Source organism: Mugil cephalus, chromosome 7 (assembly GCF_022458985.1).
Source record: "Mugil cephalus isolate CIBA_MC_2020 chromosome 7, CIBA_Mcephalus_1.1, whole genome shotgun sequence".
Taxonomy (NCBI): domain Eukaryota; kingdom Metazoa; phylum Chordata; class Actinopteri; order Mugiliformes; family Mugilidae; genus Mugil; species Mugil cephalus.
Genome location: NC_061776.1, coordinates 6,716,909 through 6,740,878, shown reverse-complemented (window position 1 = coordinate 6,740,878; position 23,970 = coordinate 6,716,909). Strand labels below are relative to the sequence as shown.

At 41.2% G+C, this 23,970-nt stretch overlaps 1 protein-coding gene across 2 annotated transcripts in view; it reads left to right on the top strand.

The window, feature by feature from the left end:
• Positions 1–23,970, top strand: part of LOC125011413 (contactin-associated protein-like 4) — a 117,148-nt gene that overhangs the window by 27,016 nt on the left and 66,162 nt on the right. For both annotated transcript variants that reach the window (XM_047590625.1, XM_047590624.1), the window contains exons 2-3: positions 2,290–2,400; positions 15,981–16,174. In XM_047590625.1, coding sequence (XP_047446581.1) covers positions 2,290–2,400; positions 15,981–16,174 — 305 coding nt within the window. The remainder of the gene's footprint in view (positions 1–2,289; positions 2,401–15,980; positions 16,175–23,970) is intronic.

The window sequence follows — 23,970 nt, the reverse complement described above, 5'->3', positions numbered from 1 at the left end:
CCGTTTGGCTTTCAGCCTTGGCTCCATGCGGCTACTGCTACACACATAAACAAGAAATAAGAAAGCGCATCACTGCCCGTAATTCGCTATGATTGGTCGGTCAGGTTGACGACGTAATACGTCTGGTGCGTCGGTGCATCAGCATAGAACTGCAATTTATAGAATGTGCCCTAGACGATCCCACGATCTCAGTAGTTTGACAGATCGTCTTCACGTTGTAATCGTTCACGATTTAATGTCGCCCACCGCCCACCCCTGGTACCAATACTTTATACCATAATGGCACCAGTGCTAAACTGTGATCTCGTCCGTAAACAGTGTAAATACACCAAGAGGTCAAAGTTCAGTCTGTGAAGGCGTGTGTAATTATTAAATCGAATAATTAACTTGGGACATTGTTGCCACTTTCTTCAGCTTAGGATAAATAGATCAGGGCTGTTGTTGAATCTCTAACTACAAAGTGGTCTGTAAATCTTCGGATAAAATTATCAGGCCGTGTTGGATGGCCAGAGGCAGAGGATGTAAGTAATCGAAGCTAACGGCTCGTTGATCAGAGTCGGTCGGGCTCGGATTCAGGCCGCAGCTCCAGTCGTAGTAATTGGTTCTTGTCTCGGTGTCGGAGAACAACATCCATTAACAGAGAGAGGCTTCAGACGGAGGCAGCGTTAGTTAGTTCGGCTTAAGCTTCCAGTTTGCAGTGCGAGAGGAAAACGATGAATATTTATGGAGCTGACATTCATGGATCTGTGTGTATATGTGGGCGGGATACGATTACACTGTGCAGAGCCTCATAAAACAAACATTTATTTCTACTGTGTTGTCCTTTTACGGTTTAGTGTTTTATTATCTAATATGTTATTAACGGCTTAAAAAAGTGGTCGCAAAACTTGAGCGTGGGTGAGGAGCCGGTTACAACAACCTTAATTAATATTAATTACCCAACGTAATATCCAGTATGTGATGTTTTCATTGCAGCCGTCGTCCATTAAACTAAATGTGTGAAACATGTAAAGGTTTCCTCTGACAACACTGATTCATCTCCATCAGTATCCAGCCTGTAATGAGTCATTCATCTCCACAACATGACTTCATTACGACGTTCATTCATCCGACTGGACTCTGTTCATTCATCTAATTTGGTGCCATTACAGCTGAAAGACCTGCCTCCACCTGGGGAACATTAAAGCTGCTTCTGAGTGATTACTCTCCACTCTGACGCTCTGTATGTCGCGATATTGTCAGACTCCGCTCTTTGGTGTCATTAGCGCCTCTTAAAGCCTTTTATAATGAAACTATCAAAACAGAATAAACTTGTTTTACCCCACAGCGTCAGCGAGCTCCCATCCTGCTGCTCTTAACAATTTAGTTCAGGTTTCCACTCCGGCTCAGAGACGGAGAATAATCTGCCTCCAGCTGCGTGGGGCCAGTCTCTCCTCTCTGAACCACTCAGCTGTAGAGTTTAGACTCTTTCTATAAGGCTTGATTCACAACAACGAGGAGGCGTTCACGTGTCAGCTGATACTAAGAGAATCAGTGCGTTTACATGCACGTGAAAAAAGAAAATTATTCCCTTAATCGGACTCTAACTGGAGAACTTAAGTGCATGCAAACATGTTACCCCTCATCTAATTAAGACACCCAGATAATGCGATTGGAATTAGTTTTTCTCCACCATGTATACGCTTTATCAGACTACAACAGGATAACGCATGTGCGCATGCTCCACCAACCGCTGCGCTGGTGTGTGACGAAAAAGTAGAAGAAAGTAAACAGAGTCGGTAGAAGAACCATCTGAGGGATAGCGCAGTCTTATCTGCACCAGAAGTAGTGCACACATTACGTACGAGATTACAAAGAGTGAACTACTATCCATCTGGTTGTTGTTTGAAATGCTGGTCTATCAACCTGGTATATTAACATGGTATTAATCTGCTGAAAAGACACATATCGCCCCCTAGTGTGGAGGAGGAGAACATGTTCCCGTCAGTTATTCAATTTTCTCCGCTGCATGTGAACTGGGACAAAGACCACATCCAGAATTTGGATTCACATAATGTAAAACAAAAGGTGTATCAGCATCTTAGCCGAGGATGAGATGTTCAAGAGATGATCAAGGCCCAAAAACATTGGATGCTACAAGTTTAACGATCGTAAACGAGATTCAGGGTTAAATGTCTGAAGGCGTTTGGTTTTGGACCAGCAGAAAAAAACTAAAGGGAACATATATGGTCACTTAAGAACTCTCTCTCTCTTATTTCAAATGTTTTCTGTTTGGTTGTTGTTTGACAGAAGCGTGTGACGCCTCGCTGGTGTCCAACCTGCCGCCCTCGTCCTTCAGAAGCTCCTCCCAGTTGTCCAGCAGCCACGCGCCGGGTTTCGCCAAACTCAACAGGAGAGAAGGTGAGGAAACCGCTTCAGAGATTTGACTCCATTATGTTGCATTTGGCCAGATTTACTGGACTAAAAGCAAAGAGTGTGCTTTTAGAAGTGAATCCAAAGAGAGGAAGCAGGAGAAGAAAACAAAGAAGCTTTTCACTGGATTCCCAAAGACTTAGAGACAGTTCACCACCAACTAGTTTGGAGGTAGATACAGGATCTGAATAATTTCTGAGACAAAACGAAAGTCTCATCCTTAATCTCTAAAGGTGCTGTTTGTATTTGAGGCTTTTACAAGAAGAATAAATGTGTCTAGTGTTTGTTGGTCCAGCATGAAAACCCAGCGGCGGTGAAATAAAGAATAAAGCTTTCTGCAGGGAGCGAGTTTCGCTGCTTTATCCTGACATCAAAGCCCAGACTCAGCTGGGAGGGGGTCGAGACGGGTTTAATCTGGATCCCAATGATTTTCACCACCTGGGAAACTAAAAGAAGCCGAGAGTGAAAAGCACACTCTCACTCTCAGGCCTCAATTAGTCTGAGACTTGAGACTCAAAGAAAACAGTGGCAGTCTGGTCTCTTTGTTTTGCTGATGTGATTCAGATTTTGTGACTCTCTGAGTGCAATGTGATGATTATATGACTATAAACTGTATATTATTCAACAATTAGCAGTTACAGCAAAATTCACTAAAGCTTAATTTGACTTGTTCTACTGTTAGGAGACAGAAGTGGGCAGCATATGTTCATTTCAGTTCTGGACACTTGCTGCGCTGAAGTTGCCCCACTGCACCGACATGACTGACATTTCTTTAATTAACTTTTACAAGAGACAAGAGATGTCAGGGATATGAAAAGATTTAATTGATACATGAGCATGTGGTTCGACTTTCAAGGCATTTTTTACTTCACCCTTTTTGATTGGTAGCTGCCGACATCTGGATTAACTCTTAGACAAATTAAAATTTATTAACAGCTGCTCTTTTTATTGTAATCTGGTCTGGTCTGGTCTGGTCTGGTCTGGTCTGGTCTGGTCTGGTCTGGGTGGGTGCTACGTGTCTAACATCCACATGAATGAATGCCAGGTCAAACGTTCCCATTGAATTGTCAAAAGATGGTCGATGTTATTTACTAGGGGAGTAACGATGCATTGAGAGGCAGTTAAAAATCGTATCACGATACAAATGTATCACGATTCCCATCAGCCGAGATGAAAAATTAGAATCTAGTTTTGAGTTAACTTTGCGGCTAAGTCACTGTCTTGACGGCTAAGTCACTGTCAGGTGTTCAGACAGGATGTGATGATCTTCCTTAAAATAAAAAAAAAACATGTAAATCCCAAACTAAGAGCACGCGCCTTTGTTTGTTTATTCGATTGATTTTGTATGCAGTCATTGCATAGTTTGTGTTTTTGTGTTTTGTGTCAAGTTACATTCTGTTAAATAAATAAATCATGAGGAAATCGTTAAGCCAATATCGGAAATTGTATCGTATCGTATCGAATCGTGAGTTGAGTGTATCGTTACATCCCTATTATTTACATCTCCCGGTCATAATCTTGTGGCTGATTGGTGTACATTGACATTATGGATCTGTATCACATAGTTGTCACAGAACAAGACGGAAAGAAAAGAATCGTTGACCAGTTTCGTTCAAGCCTTCGGTTTGTTTTCTCGCTGTAAACAGTTGGCGATTTCTGCGTAACCGTCATTTGTCAGTCATCCTGTATCAGACGGATGTCGCCTCAGTTTGCCTCACCTCAACGTTGCAATTAACTTTACGCTCGCCCTCTTTGCATATCACAGCTGGACTCTTCTTGGATCTATACAATTACACATATGATGGGAAAACTCACCTTGCTGCCATCTGCCACTTTTCTATTTGAGCTTCGTATGACACATAAAGCATGAATGTGGAATTAGCAAAGTCACTTTATATTACTTTTATTTTCTACCATCCAATGATTCCCGTCATTAGGACATTGGTAGATGTTCTCTCGGTGGACCCTCTTGGAACATCCTGTAATGAAATAATCCAGTTACAATGGACCTTACAGGTTGGTGGAAACTGGAAACTGTATCAAAAGTTAGGCATGATTATGGACTGGAACAGACAACATATGGATGATTTGCACCATGGCTGTAATCTAAATTAGGTTTTTGCTGCAGGTGCACATGAAGCTGCTCAACATATGAACCACCGTGCGTTCTTCTACTATAGCTCTGGTTCGGTATGCAGCCGGTAGATGGGGAAGTTTGCGGTGCACCATCCCAGGGAACGATCGCAGCTGTTTGCTGAGGAAATCGATGAATAAATGAATGTTTCCACCTCATTTCCATCTCCTGCTGCTACTGCTGCCTCCTCCAGTTGTTCTCTGAGGAGCAGCTTCACTTTCAATTCATTTAGTCACTAAGCAAATCTTACACTACAACCTGAACAAGAAACCTATAGCACCAAGAATATTTGCAAATGCACAGAAGATGTGTGTAGTTACCATGTATGTACTTGATAGAGGTTTACCAGGAACTCACAGTACAATATTACAAAACAATAGCTCCCAATCCAGGAAATGAGCTATGAGGTAAAATAACTTGTTTTAACCTCTGAATTGGTTTTGAGTCAAAGTGTCAAGGGTGCAGAAATCTTCTTCCACTTCCTCCCATTGGTCAAAATGAAACAAGAATCTTGGAGATATCGGTGGCACCATCTTGAGAGTTTGGGAGTCAGAGTGTGAGCAGTATCTGAGAATGGAGCCACGATATCGATGACCCGTCAATACTTCTACTAGACTCACTGGCTTTGGTGTTTAATTAACACTACACTCTGCTCTACCTCCACCAGTTACAAGGAAGAGTTGTATTATACACTGAACTTATTGGTCACACTGCTATCATCATCAATTTATCACTACTAAATTAAATTAACTCTGTAGAAATATATTTGATGTATATTTTAGTGTTTTAGTTTGTCCCATCCACAAACATGGAGGAGATGGCGCTTATGACCGATACTGCATCCAGACACCAGGGGGAGCTCTACTTGCTTTGGCTTCACTTTAGAAGAGCTTGACATCCATTTTTTTGAAAAAGTCTATAGGGTGTACATAGAGGAAGAGGCTAGCTGCGGTAACTGCAATGTCAATAAAATTTAGAAGATTGTGACCAATGTGAGCGTCTCATACAGGTGACTGATGAATGATGCACACACAAATGTTTAACACAAGGAAACAACATCCATGACTTCGGTTCTTTCCGCATAACTCTCCATACTTGGGGCGTCAAGTGGACGACAGGAACTATATATATACTGAAATCTTTACGGTTTATAAACAGTGTGATGTTTTGGAGCTGGAGGCAAAACATCTCAAACACTATAGCCTGTGAACAACGGTTAGCATATTTCAACTGACTGTTTTGGCAAGAATAGATGAGGAAACACATGTTTTAGAGAATATACTAAAACACTCACTCCTAGAGACTGTGAGTGTTATTTTAAAATACACTCTCACTCACTGGATGGACGATTTGACCAAAGGAGGACACCATGGGGACGAAGTCTGGTCTGTCTTTATCAAGTGAAGCCTCTCCAACAAAGATATTACAAGAACCACTGTGGAGGGGAACGTAGTAAATGCAACTTCTGCTTGGACATCCCTGAACATACAACTAATGTTGTGTTACCTAGCTGTTAGCATTAGCATGTAACAAGAATCCCCTAAATAATGATTAACTCAATGTAATTTCAGTCACGATTTAGTCTAACCAGTAACCTTATCCAGGCTGAAACTGATGTTGTTAATTGTCTCACTCCAATCCTCTCTTTTAATAGTGTTCAACCAAAGTTGTCTACAACTGTTTCCAAAAATACAGCAAGATATTTTCATAGTTGTAAGTGACAGCGTTCGCCTCCAGCTTCCCTGTGTTTTGCCTCCAGCTAACGTTGTTACGTCACAGTGACGTAGACCATGAAGGTGTCTATACAAGACAGTTACCAAGGTAACCAGAAACTGAAATGTCCACCAGTGACACACTGTCAGCTTTAACATGGTGCGAAACAAGTGAAATGACTTTGTATGTGGACGTAGTTTTAGTTTCTTTACCCGTCTGTGCACTTTGAGCTAAACGTATGGGACGCTAACATGCTCAACGTATTGATAACAAGCTACCTGTTAACTCAAAAATCCTTTTGTTTCAATTGGCGTGTAGACATTTTTTTATATATATTTCTACTCTCTAAACCAAATAATTGGACCCAAAGTTGGTGGCAATCCATCCAATAGTTTGTTCAGCCAAATAATTGTTGACATACAGCCGTATTAGCGTGAGCCGGCGCGGTGGAACAACTGGTTGACGTTTTCCACTCACGACGCCACAAACTGAGGATTTATTTCTGCTCGACTGAGAGAAAATAATGTTGTAAAGCCGACTTTTAAACGACAGAGGCCTCGCTTGAGGGAAACAAAAACCTCTTTGAACCTATTTATCTCTGCAGACACCAGATGAATCCCAGCAGTGAGACGAGCAGGCCTGACTTTGTGCTGCAGACTTTTAACCTGATGTATTTGATCACAGTGGAGGTCTGAGGCCTCTAAGTGGTACACCAGAAGAGTATAAAAAGCCTTGATGGTCTATTGATTGGAGATGAATGGCCTGTTAACAGGGACCTGGAGGATGAATGTCTCCCTACTGGTTACTGTTATTCCTCATTCTCCCATTCACACTTCTTATCTTTCCTCTCTCTCTCTCTTGCCTCCCACTCTCCCGTCGTCCTGTTAATCTTTCTTTGCTTTTTCATATCTCTTCCCCTCCACTCCCTTCCAGCAAACCTCCTCTCTTATTTTAGCTGAATTGTCTCCGTCCATCTTCCGCTCCGTCCACATCACATTTAATTTTCCCCCCGCTAAGAAGTAATTTAGTCGGCTCTGTCCTGCTGCCAAATGTTAACAGCAGCCTTCATGTTTGAGTGTTTCCCTTTTTTTTCTTCCGTGGGCGTCGTTGACAGTTGGAGCTGAAAAGGACTGGAAAGGAATTAATGTCCAACAGTAGTCATTTCGCCCCATGACTGAGATTTAACCTTTCCGCTGCTGGAGGCTGGATTTCAAAAATAGTCGAGCCACATTCAAGTTTTTAATACGCACCACATGGATTTCATTATGTTTTAACCAATACAGTGGATAAAAGTCTCCATGCACAATTGGATAGTCCTACTGCCAATCAGAGCCATTTAGTTGCAGACGATTTCAACGCATCAAGCCCACCCCTGTTTCTTTATAAAAACTGAGAGGAATGGTTTTCCTTGACTTTTTTCTTTTTTAATGTTTCTGCCTTGGTGATTCATGTCTTCCTTTACTTCCCGTCTCCCTATTTTTTTCTCCTTGTGTGCACCATGTTAGCCTTCATGTACACTGATCAGCCACAACATTATGACCACTGACTTAGAAGAGAATAACACTGACCATTGACTTCTTCTACTGGGAAACTTTCAGACCTGGTTTTCATTTGTTTGGATGTTACTTAGACATGTAGCACCCACCTAGACCAGACCAGACCAGACACCCCCCACCCCATAGCAATGACACCCCCAGCAGGATGCAGCCTGACACAGACACGCATGTAAAACACTTTAGGAACAACTAAAAACCATGAAGAACAGCACAAGATGTTGACAAAATTCACTAGATACCAACTGATCAAGTATCTATGGGATGATCCACCATAGCAGCCCCTCCCCTCCACCCATAGGACCCAAAAAGACTAACAACATAGTGTTGCTAGACACCACAGGACCCCCTCAGAAGACCCATGTCCATTCTCTGATGAGTCACAACTATTTTGGATGCACAAGGGAGATATACACAATATTAAGAAGGTGGTCATAATGTTATGCTGATTGTCTTTATTCCAGGCCTTTGTCATCACTTCTTGTTGAGTTGTTTCTGTCTGTTTCCACTGATTCTATGTAGCTTGGTTTTCTGCTTCTCTTTTGGTTGGTTTTCATCTTTTGTTGGATTTAACCTGCCGACCTCCACAGGACATTTATTCATTAATTTTTTATAAGTCTTCATTAAATTTACTTTGAGTTGCTCATCCTGTATTTCCAAACTGTGCGTCTTGCACTTGCGTCCTCCCTTTCCATGACACAGACGATCTTTGCTGAACAATAATCAGTTCCCAATGGAGCAAACCCAGTCCAACAATTTTGTGTGGTTGTGGGGGGAAGTAACAATGAATAAACTAGGGCTAGCTGGTGTGTGCAAAAAATACATGTATTGCAGAGATTTTTACTTACTTTACGTGACTCCTTTTGCAGAGTCTCTTTCGGGAGAATCTGTCCTCCAGTCTCTGCTGCTGCTGTCGGTGCTGCATCGAGCCCATTAGCTTCCTGTTGGACTCTCTGTCCGACTGACATGTTATCAGGCGGCTGAAATTACCCTCCAGACTTCGTATTCTCATGCAAATGTCCAGCGCTCATTCTGGGCCTGGCACTCGAATCAGTCTGTCTGTTACATGTCTCTCCAGTTGACTTTCTGCTCCTTTCAGCTGCCTGTCTCTCTGTCCTGCTCCCTGGCTGCTTTTCTAATAGTCTGTCTCTCAATGTTTTTTTTTTGCCTCTTCTCTCTCTGGTGTTTTCCTCTCTTTTATTCCACCTCTCTCTGTAGCTGTCTGATAAAATATCAGTCCACTCTTGGCGAAACATCTGCTGACTTGTCTTCATCTCATGCTATTACAGAATTGACCTCAGCTAATTGTGAAAGGCCGTCATTTTCTACCTGTTCTGTCCATCTGTCCACACTGAGCTTGATTTGTTTATCATTTAAGTTTTGCCGAACGGCCGCCTGTTTTTGTGTTACCCTAGTAAGCTGAGTAAAGCAGCGTCTGTCACATTTCACCAGACGTGTCAGTTTTCTGAACAGAAAATGGGAGAAAGAGAAGTTGTGCTCCAACCATTTTCCTCTTGTTTAAATGTTTCAGTGTGGACAGCTGTCTTAGGGAAACACAAGCTAAACATAGCGCTGTGGATGTGCATTGATTTTACTTTTCTATGCATGAAGGTGTTGCTTGTCTCCTCAGGACAGCAGCCAGACATGTTTCGTTTTAATCATAGCCTTTATATAAATAAGAACAACATGTCTCCACTTCCTTGCATTGGTCAAACTGGTGCTTTTTAATAAGGGATACGGGCGGCGCCATCTTGCAACTTTGGAGCCAAAGTCTGATCAGTACAGTCCGAGAGTGGAGCCACGATATCGATGACCAGATTCACTCTCGTTTTCGTTTAATTAATACTACGCTCAGCTCTAATTCCACCAGTTACAAAGAAATGTTGCATTATAAACTGGTAGTCACCATTATGTCACATCCTGTTTCTATAGCGCCGACTAAAATGTGAACTCTTGAACATGTACCAACATTATATTGGCTGCCCAAAGTGGTAGAAACCATTCTTGGAAAAAGAAAGAAAAGAAAAGACGTGTATTTTAGTGTCTTGTTTTGTCCGAAGTTCCATCCACTAACATGGAGGAGGTGGAGCTTACGACCTGTACTGCAGCCTCCAGCCACCAGGGGGAGCTCTTACAGGGGTTTTCAAACTGTGGGAGCCTCCCTTAACTGAACTCAAAAGCAGTCGCACCCCCCCTTTAACTGGAGGCACTGGAGGCAGCCTACTAACCTACATTTTCCCTCTCTCATGCACTGTTGTTAGCTAACCAGATGTTTACACTTTTTTTTGTTTAGGGTTTATTTTTTCTACGCTGCGCCTCCCCTGAAGTCCTCTGTTATTAATCTGTGAACCGATGGATTTTCACCTTTAACAGAGTTAAAGATATATTACAGTTATGTTGTTGATATACTGTGAAGTTCAGTCGTGGAAGGTAATGCCACACAGTTTAAAAGGAGTTATTTATAGAGGACTTACACTTTAGATCGGCGGACTAACCGCAGAGTAGTGGATAAATCTAGGTGGGGAAATTGCCAAGGCAGCGCCAGCCTCTCCCCCATTCCCGTCATTTAAGATCTTGTTTAGCTGCTCCCGTGGAGCCGCCGGGTCAAACTGTGTTAACGTGTCGGCGCGTGACAGTGTCAGTGTCTTCAGGCCGTTGCTGCAAATGAGAGCTTGACTGTCAGGGGCCACATTTACATGGACGACATTAAAATCAATGCGATCGTGGACGGCAACTTCAATGTCACTAAACAAGATGATGTGATCTGAATTTTTAACAAATGTATTAACAGAAGTGGAGCCACTCACCCAAGTGTTCAACGCTCCAGGTTTTGTCTTCGTTCGTCTTTTTGATAAAACAAGTGGTTGTTTTTTTTGCTGTCTTCGTGTTTCTGTCCATCCTGGAAACTCATCAGAAAAAAAACGCAAGTGTTTACATGGTTACAAGAGGTTTACACAACCCCTCTCAATTTGATGGACTGAAACCTACCTGAAAAATGAAAGATAAAAAGTATTCACAGCTATTTAAACTCCTCTGAACAAATCTGACTACATCAGATATGATTAAATACTATATATGTGATGTGATTGGCTGCGCTGGTCATTTCATCCACCGTGTGGCGTTACACTGTGACACTTCAGACCTCCATTAACCTTTGCTTTATTCCTGGATCTGGTGCCTTGACGGACAGAGGAGGAGAAATAAACCAGAGAGAGATCACGTTGATTTAAACTGACAGCCGTGACGCAGAGTGTTCAGACCATCCACCATCAGTTCACCTCCATTATATTAGCCACAGCTCCCCCTGACAGGGCAGACACACTAAATCTTTGTAACGCCTCTTAGTCTCCGAGTTGTTTTCCCTTAATCTCTTTCTTCTTTCCTCCACAGTCTAATCGTCATGAGTAAAGGTCAGAGTCGCTGCTCTTTTCTTTTCCTGCTGTCACTGGACACGTCTGTTAGTCGAGCGCACATTAGCTTCGGCCTTTCGCTCTTTAAAGATCAGCCTCGACCCGCCAGCAGACCAGCACTGATTAGTTTTCACTGCACACTGTCATTTTTGTTTGGTTAAGAAATATTTTATTAGTCGTTTTTCTTTGGTATGTAACACAACACAGAGCTTAATATACACCAATACACCGAGTAAATTACATCGACCATCAATTCAACATTCTGCTGGGAAACTTTTGGACATGGTATTCATTCATGTGGATGTTACTTGTGGAGAACCCATCTAGACCAGACCAGCCCCCCCACCCCATAGCAATGACACTCCTTGATTATGAGTGAGTATCGTTACGGTACCGAGTATCGGTATCCATCCCTAATCAAAAAAACACCTGGCCTCCAAATTCACTATGTGCCAAACTAATCAAGTATCTGTGGGATGATCCACAGAGGCCCCTCCCCTCAACCAACAGGGCCCAAAGACCCCCACCACTGGACACCCTCATTCTCTGATGAGTCACAACCGTTTTGGAGGCACAAGGGAGACTTACACAATATCAGGAAGGTGGTCATAATGTTATGCCTGATCAGTGTATGTAGTTAATTCAACATATATGAGAATTTTGGACGGGTACAGTTCATGAAACTTTTCAGAAAGTGCCATGACACATGATCTGGATGTGAGATGTGTGTGTTGTGGATGTGCAGCTTTGTTAACAGTACTCCATGCATTTAGATTTTGAGATAAAGATAATAACAATAATAATAATAATAAAAAATACACAATTAAATGACTTAATTTATGATTTTACCACTTATTGGTCGAGGATGCTTCATCTGACCTCACCATACATTCCTAATATGAAAGATTTTTTTTATTTTTTTAATTTGTCAACCTTGGCCCTTCCTGTTTGAGTGTCTTCATGCACAGAGCAGGTCACTGCAAGCTGTGATTGGCCGGAGTTCAACCTGGAGTCTGGCAGCCGGGATTTAAAGACACAGGAACGTCTAATCTTACAAAGTGACCATCTGGAAACAAAACTGTAGAATAATCCTTTCAGACCAAATAAGCTTCGCACAGAAAAAAAGCGGAGGATATTTTCCTCCTTCGTGCTGTATTTCTGGTTTATTTGGAAAATCACTTTAGAAAATAGTATTTCATGCTTATGTGTTGTAGCTTGTTTGCACAGCAGCAGGTTGATAGAGGATTGGCTCTGAGCCGTTGAAGGAACAAAAAACAGATGGATTTGAGTATGTTTGTGTTGTCTGTGACTTTCTGATACTGTTTGTGTGTTTACATGTTTGCGTGTTTGTGTGTTTGTGTGCGTGCTCAGTGGGACTCTGGTCTGCAGCCTCCTCCTTCACAATCCGTCCATCTGGTGTTTGAGCTCAGTGTTGTAGCTTTGGCTTGACGACACATTTTCCAGGACACGCACACGGACAAAGAGACTTAACATAGAGCCACATTCATTTCACAGCTATTCCTAGCCCCGAGGCTAGCTAGCTCGACACATTTAGAAACAAGTGTCGGACATCCCGCCGTCTCACGGTGTCCAATATGTTAACTGGCGGGTTGTGAAGGTAGTGCAGACAGATCGTGAGTATGTAAAAATAAAGGTTTTTAGAGGTTAGTCTGTCATCTCCACTATGGGACTTGACACTTGGTAGTCCGAAATCTCCCAAGGCATGCTGCTGCACATCTCTAGCGAGCTAAGTAGTTAGCCATCCAACTTTTAGCTGGACTGACTCCATATATTGAAAAAGTAGATAGATGTGTCGTAGCTTCTTGTTCTGTCACTAGTTGCATGAATACGGCGAAACCCTACGATTAACCAGTGACTCACATCTCTTGCATAGGACCAGATGTTGTCATGCCTTAATGCAGTGGTTCCCAACCTGGGGTCTGCGCCCCACCAGAGATCACAGGGGATACAGTATTACGTGTGTCTCCCTACATGTACAATGCAGGTCTTAAAGTATCGTGGCACCGTGATGGATCTCAATCGTTATTAAAAACCACAGATCAACATTTAGAAAGAAAAAAAATGTTGATGCGGGATATTTTCCAGTTCGAGCAGTCAACTGAGTCCATCTACTAATGGGATAAGAGTAACGCAACTTTCCCTCTCCAGATTAACATCACTAGCCAATCAGAAGTAGGGTGGGGGTGCAACTAGTGCTGCATTCTAGACAACTTGGTGGGCACTTTTCTTAGATACAAGTTGGGGAAGGCCCAAGGAGAAAATGTTGGGAACCACTGCCTTAATGCATACTTGAGACCCCACTAAGACTCAAGTGAGTGTCAGCATCCTTTGTGTTATCAAGTGGGGGCCCTCCTTCTTGGGTATTTCGCTGATAGGCCCACGATGCCTCCAGAGGGTTCAGCAATGAACCCCGGTGTCCCAGGTTCACCCCCTAGACGCCATCAACTGAAGGCCCACGTAGGGTCCTTTCTCTTCATCCACAGCCACCGACTCCCCCTTTTCACAGCTCTGGAGAGGTCCTTGACTGCCTTCCCATGAGCTTTCCTTTGCACTCCCATCTCCTGGAGTAGCCTAGATGTTGAAGTGGCTAAAAACCCTCTGCAGCCTACTTCAACTGGTTGGACCCTCACATTCCAGCCTCGTTTTTGTACCTCAGCTTCCTGGCCTCCTCTACTGAGCTCTCCCAGGGCACTGTGAGCTCCATGATGTATACATGCTTGATTGAAGAAGACCATAGCACGAGGTCTGGTCTCAGGTTGGGAAGCAGAGCTTTTGGTTCTGTGGTTTTCCAAATAATTGGTTTTGAGTCCAATGTGTATCCCCAAAAGTGACATAAGCAAGTGCACACAGGACATAATGCATCGTCTTGTCCTAACCACATTCCCATCCTGGTGACTGTTACACCAAAAAAACAAGTCTAGATAAGTTTTAAGTCTCAAAATCGCCTTCAAAAACCAAATGTTCTCACAGAAGTGGTATTCCATACAACTTGATTAAAACAAGACCACACAAAGTTTAAGACGCTTAACTGAAGATTTAAGTGTCTTTATTGTGCAGGTTTCAACTGCTTTGTGTATTTTGTGTTATTAAACCTTTTCCTCTGAGCCCCTTGTTGACACTAATTTGAGCCACAAATTGCTGCAATCCTACTGAAATAGTGACCTTTTTATGGCTACTTTTGCTTCAGTTAATCAATAATTTAGTTGAATGCTCGAAGGAAAAAACAAAAAACCTCCTGACCTTCTGACCCAGAGTTCAGCCAATCAATTGATAACAACACAGCTCCTTTACTGATGACATTTGCTATGAGAAAGGACTCAAAATGTAAGGGTTCAACCAATCGATGCTCGGCACTGCATCGATTATTGATTTGTGAATCATGTCCAGCATGTTTTATTTTTAATGAAGCCATTTCACATGAAATATATCAACTTCAAGAGCAACAACCGGCACGATTTAGTCTGTCTTTGAATGTTAGTATAACTGTAGTGATGCAATTAATTGAATTTAATGGTACATTTTTTCCAAATTTTTACACATCTTATCATTTTTACTTCATCACTATCTACACTGTTTTCACTTATTAGACTTAGATCATGTTACAAATATAAAAGACCATTTTTTAAAAGATATCTATGTCATGGCTCAAACCAAGTTATAACGAAGGTGGCTGGACTTGCTGGAACTACAATTCATCCTCTTCAGTCCTAAATGACTGGTAGGGGACTTTATTTTATTTTATTATCATTATTTATTTTTAGGTATTTATTAGGATCATCTGTAGGTCGTGACCACCTGAAGACTAGAGTCAGTTTAAAGCTTGGTTTATTGTATTATTCAACATGGAGTCTACACTGTAGGTTATAGGTAGGTAATAGATGTGGATCAACGGTTACTTGGACTAAAACTACTGGACCGTGAACATAAAGAAGAGATCTGAGTAGGTGGTGTGTTGGAGGCTGAAAAACTTTGAGTGTTTTTGTGCTTGTATGGCTGCTTCTTTTTGCGTTGAAGTACCATTTACAGCTTTTTACTGAAAAGGTGTCGGCTAAAGCTTCAGCTTATTCAGTCTAAATTCTACATACAGTAAACAGTTTATGAGCACACTAGTGTTCAATTCAGTTTTATATTTGTTAATAATATTGTTTTTAAATAACTTTCTAAATCTATTAAGTGCGTTACATTGTTACGGCCAGTCTAGGGGTTTGGGACGTAACACAAAATGTGAAGATGTGAATGAGTGTGAAACCTTTTCTTTTCCAGTTATAGATGACTTCCTGTACCATCTTCTCTGGCTAATTGGCAATTTTCTTCAAAAGAGTGTCCCTTGTCCCTCAGATGTAGGAGCGATGAGGTGTAACATCCTGAGGAAAACTTCCAGTATCTTTGTTTGATAACTGAAAACCTGAAAACGACCAACTACCTCAATCCACCGCTTTTCCCAGCACTTTTTTATATTCTGTTTCATTTTATTATATCTCAGGAAAGTTCTGAAAGTATGGTTTATATTTCATTATAGCTTCTAATGGATTTAAAGATGCTGCTGTAGTTCAATCAATTCTCATCATCCTGAAAAAAAGGGATTTACCTTCAGAAAGAAAGGTCATGAAATGCAATTTCTTTTTTTTCTTTTTTTTAGTTCCTACCAGAACTTATTTCATCTCATCCCATCGAAATGGAAATCTAATAAATCACATAGATATGCTTTTTTGTTTGTTTTGTTTTTTTCTTCTGCAGGAGCCGGAGGTTGGTCTCCTCTCGTCTCAGACAGGTATCAGTGGTTGGAGGTGGACTTGGGAGAACGGACTAAGGTCACAGCGGTCGCTACGCAGGGTCGCTACGGCAGCTCTGATTGGCTGACGTCCTACCTGCTGATGTTCAGCGACACGGGACACAACTGGAAGCAGCTCAGACAGGAGGACAGTATAGGGGTGAGTTCACAGAAAGAAAACCAGCAAAACACGGACCCTCAATAACCTCAGTGCACCTTCAGTGTGGAGTCACTCATGGTCACTTCTGATCAGATCCTTCACGCACTCTAAAAAAATGATCCATGGGGTTAGTAAGTACAGCTCAAAATCTGGAGCTTTTTCTGCATAAAAAAAAAGACAAGTTAAAACTTAATTTAACACGTTGGTCTAAAGAAAATAAACAAAATGGTCTTGACTCAATGAATTTTCAACATATTGTAAGCGTCGTGGGTGTAGAGCGTATCTTTCTCATAACTTTAATGAGGAGCCATGCACAACAACAGACCACTTTCCAAACACTGGCCTCTCCCTCAAAACTAAAAAAAAGCACAAGAGGTCTTTTCTTGCCTATTCAATAGCAACATATATGTGGATGAATACCTGGAATAAAGCAAAACACATCATATTAAATAGTCATTACTGTAAATTACACAAATTAATTGCTATTAAATGAATGTCTTACAATATATTTCTGCCTTAACTCAACGCAATGATGGTTTATGAGACCCCTTCACGGTTTATAAACATATTTTGAGGGGCGGGGCTTAACTGGAGGCGAAACATCTAAATCACTATAGCCTGTAAATGGCCTCTCCAACATAGATATTACAAGAAGTGGAACCACTGTGGAGGATAACGTAGCAAATGCAACTTCTGCTTGGACACCCCTGAAACACGCAACTAACGTTGCATTAGCTAGCAGTTAGCATTAGCATTAACAAAATAATAATAATAATAACTAATAACTAATTGTAACTTTCAGTCACAATTTAGTGTAACCCATGTAACCCCTGAAACATACAACGATGTGACGTCACAGTGACGTAGGTTAATTGTCTAAAAATACATAAGGTAACAATTTGAATGAACATTTTTGAGTAGAATGAAAGGAAAAGCTCAGGAGGTAGAGCACCACCATGGTAATGTGTCCAATGTAAAGCGACTTTGAGTGTCTATGATAAAGCACTATATAAAACTGATGCATTATTATTATTTTAACGCAATTAAAATTAAGTTTGTTTTATTTAAATAAGCTTGTAATCTTGTACTAAGGTTATTTAGTTGGCCTAACCCGAAATATCTTTTGTCATGTGCTCAATAAGTTGAAATAACTTAAAAATATCCACGCAAATTGTTACATCAAACGTTTACGTGGAGCCAGTACATTATGTTTTGTAGAGTGTGGGCACCAGGTCCAACTATTTCAAATATAGAGCTACTCTTTTCCTCTTGGTTCTTGTATTTACTCTCAGGGATCACTCTATCCTGTACAGATAAACTCTGTCATCATGAGTTCTGTCTTTTCATTGATGATGTATGAGCCGGCGTTGGAGCGCTGCTGACTCTGCAGACCTGCTGACAAAACATTTCGCTGCAAATCACAAGCGGAGAGGCAGACAAGTGCCACTTGTTTTTTGGTTTGTTACTCAATTATTTCTGCCTTTCTCTGCTTTTTCATTTTTCAAGGGGAGCTAACAGTAACAGGGAAAAAGAACAGTGCTGAATGTAAAGTGTTGAAACCGGTAATTCACAACCAATCACGGAGTAAGGCTTCAATTTCCTGCGTCGCCATGATGCCTGGAGTAGAGCTGGTAGTTTTTCATACGTGTCATTTTGCTATTCTCTGTACTGTTGATGACAGATTGTGAGACAAGGCACAACATGTGATTTGTGAGGCAGTTGGTACAAAATTTTAAACCATCCATCTTGATTTAAGGCTTCAGGCTTCGTTCTTTATTTGTTCTTTAGCTTTGTGTCTGCGCATGCGTTAGCTATGTAACTATAGACCCCTTCACAGTTTGTAAACAATGTGACTCTTTTTTTAGGGGCGGGGCTTAACTGGAGGCAAAACATTTCAAATACTGTAGCTTGTAATTACATAATGTATTTCAAGAGGCTGTTTTTGCACGAATGGACGCGGAAAATGCATATTTTAGAAAATATACTAATACACTCATACTAGTATGAGTAAAGTTGACTCTGACTTGATGGGACTATATTCACCGACCCCTACACACTCACTCACTGGGTGGACAATTTGACCAAAGGAGGACACAGAGGGGACGTAGTCTGGTCTGTCTTTCAGTCTCTCCAACAAAGATATTACAGGAAGTAAGTGGAACCTCTGTGGAGGGTAACGTAGTAAATGCAACTTCTGCTTGGACACCCCTGAAACATACAACTAATGTTGAGTTAGCTAGCGGTTAGCATTAGCATGTATCAAAAATCACCTAAATAATGATTAACTTAATGCAATTTCAGTGACAATTTAGTCTAACACATAACGTTATCCAGGCTGAATATGATGATGTATTACATATTAATCTTATCTGATATCCAATGTGCGCTGTAAACAAAGAATTGATGATGATTGTCTCACTCAAGTCCTTTCTTTTAATTGCGTTCAACCAAAGTTGTCTAAAACTCATAGAAAGTCACAAAAAAGTCCATGTAGACTTCTTTTTTTTTTTTTTTGCTTTTTTCGACTATAAATAGGTCAGAAAATAACCTATGAGTAAGTGCTTTTGCCCATTTTCACAGAATACCTGGAACTTTCAACATCTCACAGTTATTTACAATTTACTGCATGATGTAAGAGTGTGAGAACCCTCCAGGAGTGGCGCAAGTGCAATGACCATAATGACACCATATTGGCTGTAAAGCCCAATGTTACAGCTTTCACAAACCATGACGTATCATAGTAAATCCTTAGTGCTCGGTTTTAAAGAGTTAAAGTAGTTGAAGACAGTTTCGTCCTCTATTGCTGTTACCTGTGACATTTGACCCATAATATTAACTTTCTTGTTGTTTTTTTACAGAAGGTACACGAACAAGAATAAATTCTGGTACAATTCAATTGGTTGGATACATATATTTATATATATTCCAATTTACTTCTCTTCCTTAGTTCCTTAGTTTGAGATGCAAATTTCTAACAGAACAAGCCACGTTCTGTACCAATTAATATTGATGAAGTGAGAGCTCTAAATAAAACGTACCCAAGGGGTTATTTTCTTTCGATTTACACAACATTTCCTTATGTGTTTTGAGCTTTTGCCCCGTCTCTGTTGGGCCGATTAGTGAATTGAGATGGACCCCAGACTTATTGAGGCATCACCTCCCTCCTCCTCGTCGATGCAACACTTCCCTTCAGCGTTTTCTCATTACGCCAGTGTTGGACTTGTCTTCGTCCCAGTTGTAATGTTAATTAAGTGTACAAACGCTGGAATAATAAGAGGGTTTTGTGTTAAAAACCAAAGACTGTGAAGTGAAGTTAAAATATGATTCGCACCTTCAACACCGAAACAAATCACCCACTTTGAGCGTAGACATGTATCCAGAGCCAAGTCACATTTGTTGCAGTGCTGCGGAGCTTTTGATTAGAAGTCAAGTGCGGGCAATTTCCTCATGTGGAGGGAATCCAGCTAATCTCAACACCGAGTGTTCTTCTCTGAAAGAGAGCCGAGCGGCTCGTCACAGATTAAAAACATGTTGATCTGACGCTCTACATAAAATCCCGGCTACATTTCCAAGTGTTTGTGTGAATTAGTCAGCTGAGTTTAGAGAGTTCCTCGGAGGAAGTAGGAAGCAGTTGGGATCAGTCCCAACACATTTCCGGGCTTCTGGTCTCATCTTATTAGGCTGAAGACCATGGGAGGAATTACCCCGTTTCCTTCTTATTCTCTCGGGATGTCTCTTTTTCCTCAGACTCCTGTAGGAAATACTGCAATTCATCTTGTCTTTATTGTCTCTCTCCTCTCTGTCTGTTTGTTTCCTCTCGCCTGGAGTCCTGAGGATGATGAAACGAGTTGTGCTCTTTTCACTTTTTCCCATTTCTCCAATTATTTCTAATTTTATCTCACATTGTTTTGTGATTTTCTTTGCCCTTTCTCGTGTTCCTCTGACATTTTCCTTTGATAAAATTCTGTGTTTCCATCCTTCTGGTCCTACTGGCTTCCTCTCAGCTTTGAGAAGACGACACACATTCATAACTTTCATAATATGCTGTATAATACAATACATTGGTTGTGCATTTGAAAACTTGAATGGACCCGTGTTTCTGACGACTAATGTAATGAAACAAGAGATTAAACACCACAGTATCTCTTTGTGCTTACGTTTTGATCTGAAGACTGGCGTTTGTATTCTGTCTTCAAACAACGTGCATTTCTTTGAGGACCCGGCACATTTGGTGTTTTTTATGGTTGAAAGGAAATTGAGTACTTTTAGACTGTTGGGTAAACAAAACCAGAGGTTATCTTGGTCTGTGCACACATTTTACCCACAAGTTTTCACAATTTACCGTCTAAAAATTGCTGCTCAGAGATTAATCCAAAAATAATCAGCAGAATTATCAATACCAGCCTCAGGCGTCTTTAACATTCCTCTGGGTCGTATATGGGACAGCAGTCGCTTTTTGAACCAATCAGAGCTCTGTACACGTGTTGTGTTTGAGTGAATGCTGCATAATGCAATATGCAATTGATAAAAGTCATTATAGGATTCAACCAACACATTTTTTGAAAACAAAAAATTGGGCAAACCCAACAACTTCTTATTTTTTAACTGTGTGCCAACTCTGATTACTCAAGAACAAAACCACTTTGAATGATTCTGACTGTTGTGATAGAAACTTAAGAGTCTTGGCTTTCAAAAGAGACCGAGACCATGAATGAGCTCCAAAATGTTCATTAACAGCATTCAATTTACTCTGGGTATGTCCTAAATAGGTGTTTTTTTTGTTTGTTTGTTTGTTTGTTTTTTGCAAAAAGGCAGGACTGATAACCGGTTAAACATTTTTAGAGGAATGGGGGGTTTCCTGGAAGACAGTCTGAACCTTCCCCTCCATTGTTATGGGGAAAGTTGGTCTGGACTCTCTCTGTTGGGAACTGATTGTGCTCCAGCAAAGTCCTGTTGGGCTGATGAGGTCTAACAGAGAGAGACAGACAACCATTCACACTCACACCTGCAGCCAATTTAGAATCACCAATGAACCCAATGAGCATGTCTATGGACGGTGGGAGGAAGCTGGAGTAGACTATCACCAATCCATGGACGTAAGAAGTCAGGTGTAAACCCTACGTCATGCTTAGTTACGTCCTGTTTGTGATTTTGTGCGTCATGGATAAGACTCATACCTTTGTAGTGCCACATGAGATAGTGTCACTTTCAATCACACACCACCTGAGCTTTGATGATATACAAACTCTATATAGTGCATCTATCCAGAAGACTGATGAGGTCTCTCTTTACTCTTTTAAAGTCTGTACATTAGACGCACCCCTGACTAAGCTGTTAAATCTAGCCTTGGACGTAGCATTACTGTTTTATATTAGCTCTATAGGTCTTAAAACACATTTTACTACTTTTATAACCAGGTCTACATCCATCCACTGAAACTCACATGACTCAGTTCAGTTAACAACCCAATACTCACCCACATTTAGAGGTCAGATTTACCTGGTTCTGTGTTCGTAAGAGATGCTGCGTCTGTGTTGTAAGCAACCTTCCCCTCTTTAGAGAGGGTATTTTTTTTTCCAATTTGAGTGTCTCTCGTCCTTCAGCCGTGGGTGGACTGCTGGGTCCTGATCCGTGTTACACCGTGCATATATGGAGTGGTGGTTTGTTTCTCCATTGAAAGACGTAGACTACATTTCTCTGGGTGATTTGTTCTCGAGCTAAACAAGTACCTTCCTCCAGAAGGTTATATTCAGTTACACCAGAAGTATAAATGTGAGTAGTGTCACACACTTGAAAGGGATGTAAAGGATGCTGTATGTGACCAATACTAGTAATGCAGTATTGTTGGTCTAATTTAATGTGCTGAGGTCAGGCCAACAAATTCATACAAATTCATTGAAATCAATTCAACTTTATTACTACAGTTGGTCCCAATTTCAGCTAATGTTGTTGGCCCAACTAATTTACTGCATTTGGGTCCAATTAATTTTGCAGCAGCACAATTGCTTTAGTAAATTGGAGTGGTCCAACAAATGCTGCGGGTTTAAGTGTTTTAGGAACTTGTACTTTGTTGGATAGTTTGTTTCCTTCAATCTTCTGCAGAAGGTCGTGAGGGCAGCTCAGCTTTAGACCAAGCAGCGTCGCCCCCAAAGGCCCCCCCACTAACAACATCCTGTTACCAGACACCACAGGAAACACTCAGAAGAACCATGTCCGTTCTCTGATGAGTCACAACTGGTTTGGAGGCACAAGGGAGACTTACACAATATTAGGAAGATGGTCATAATGTTATGCCTGATCGGTGCACGCCAACAGTCTAACCACTGGCATTGCTTGATTTTATAGTGTTTGACCTACATGACTGGAATTAACAAATGTCAAATGGTTTAATGTGATGTCCGTGAAAATATAAAATTATTTAAGTGAAACTGCAAATTATACTTTTGTAAATGTTATAAATGTTATAAGCACCCTACTTGTATTTCCTTTTCGGGCGCAGTGAAGAACTGGTGCTGTGTTTAATTACAAGGAAGCACTTATTTTCAAAAATAAGCTAAAATTGCTCTGCCTGTAAAAGAGAAAAAAAACTCATTTAAACAGAAGAATGAGTTCAGGAGGTTTCTTTTAGTCAAAAACGAGGTCTCTTTTTTATCATATGAGGTGATCCGACTCCACTCTGTCATGATTACAGGGGAATTAATAAGTTAATTATGCATCTAAGCTTTTATTCAGCAGTGGGAGAGCCAGTTAACCTGCATGTCAACTTCAAGGGAGGCATGTAATTAGGATGGATAGCCAAGTGGAAGAGACGGGACGAGAAGAAATAAGAGATGGAAAGCGATCCGTCAGGCATTCAGCCCGGAGCCAGAAAGAGACGCACGACCAATTCCCTGCTCATAATCCAGAATCTGTGGAAAGATTTTATTACGAAAAATAATTAAAATTCCCACAAAGGAAAAGTTCTGAGTTTAGAAGATGTGAACTTTTGCTAAAGTGCCACCTCAGCTCTTCTATCCTCAGGAACATCTGTTTATTTCCAGCACACACACTTGTTTTCCAGTTGCTGCGGAGGGTGTGGTGTGTCCATTAAACAAGCTAGCATCGCTTTATTACGCTCACGCAGTAAATTCCTTTTTAATAGCTCCTCTTTACATTAAGGTGCTCTGCCAAAGGAATCCAATCAATGAGAAGCAGATGAATAGATCTGCAAAGTGCCCAACTCCAATGTCACAGTTTAATAAACAAACATTAGAAACCGCCTTAATAAGATGAACATTAAAAGTGACTAGTATTGATCTTGTTTCTTGTCTGCGGAGGGTCTCAGTCATCCAGGTCGTGGTTTATAACTGGACGTGTAGAGCTTCTTGAAGGTATCTTCTTCAGACTGGGTGGGAGTTGAGGTTTAAACAGAAACATCTGTGGGTGTTTCCCATTACAAACTCTCACTACTGGGTTCAGCTAACAACCAGATATTCACCTGTAATTGGAGGACTGGAGGTTTTGATCCTGTTTTCTTTCTCCAATGAGTGGAACTCTTTCTGGGGACAGAGGTTCAGACTGTGTTGTAAATTGCTGGCAGATTATATCTCAATCCACCTTCACTGTTCAGAGGGAGAAGGGTTTTTCAGTTTGACACAGATGTCTTCTAAGCCATATGTGACACAGAACAGACGCCTGTGCAACACGAGCAATTTTGTGCTTTTCAGCTGAAGTTGGAATTGTATAGAGGGTTTATGACAGCGCATCATAAATCCAGAAGTCGCCACGTAGGCGGCACTTAGCAAGGCAAACAAAGC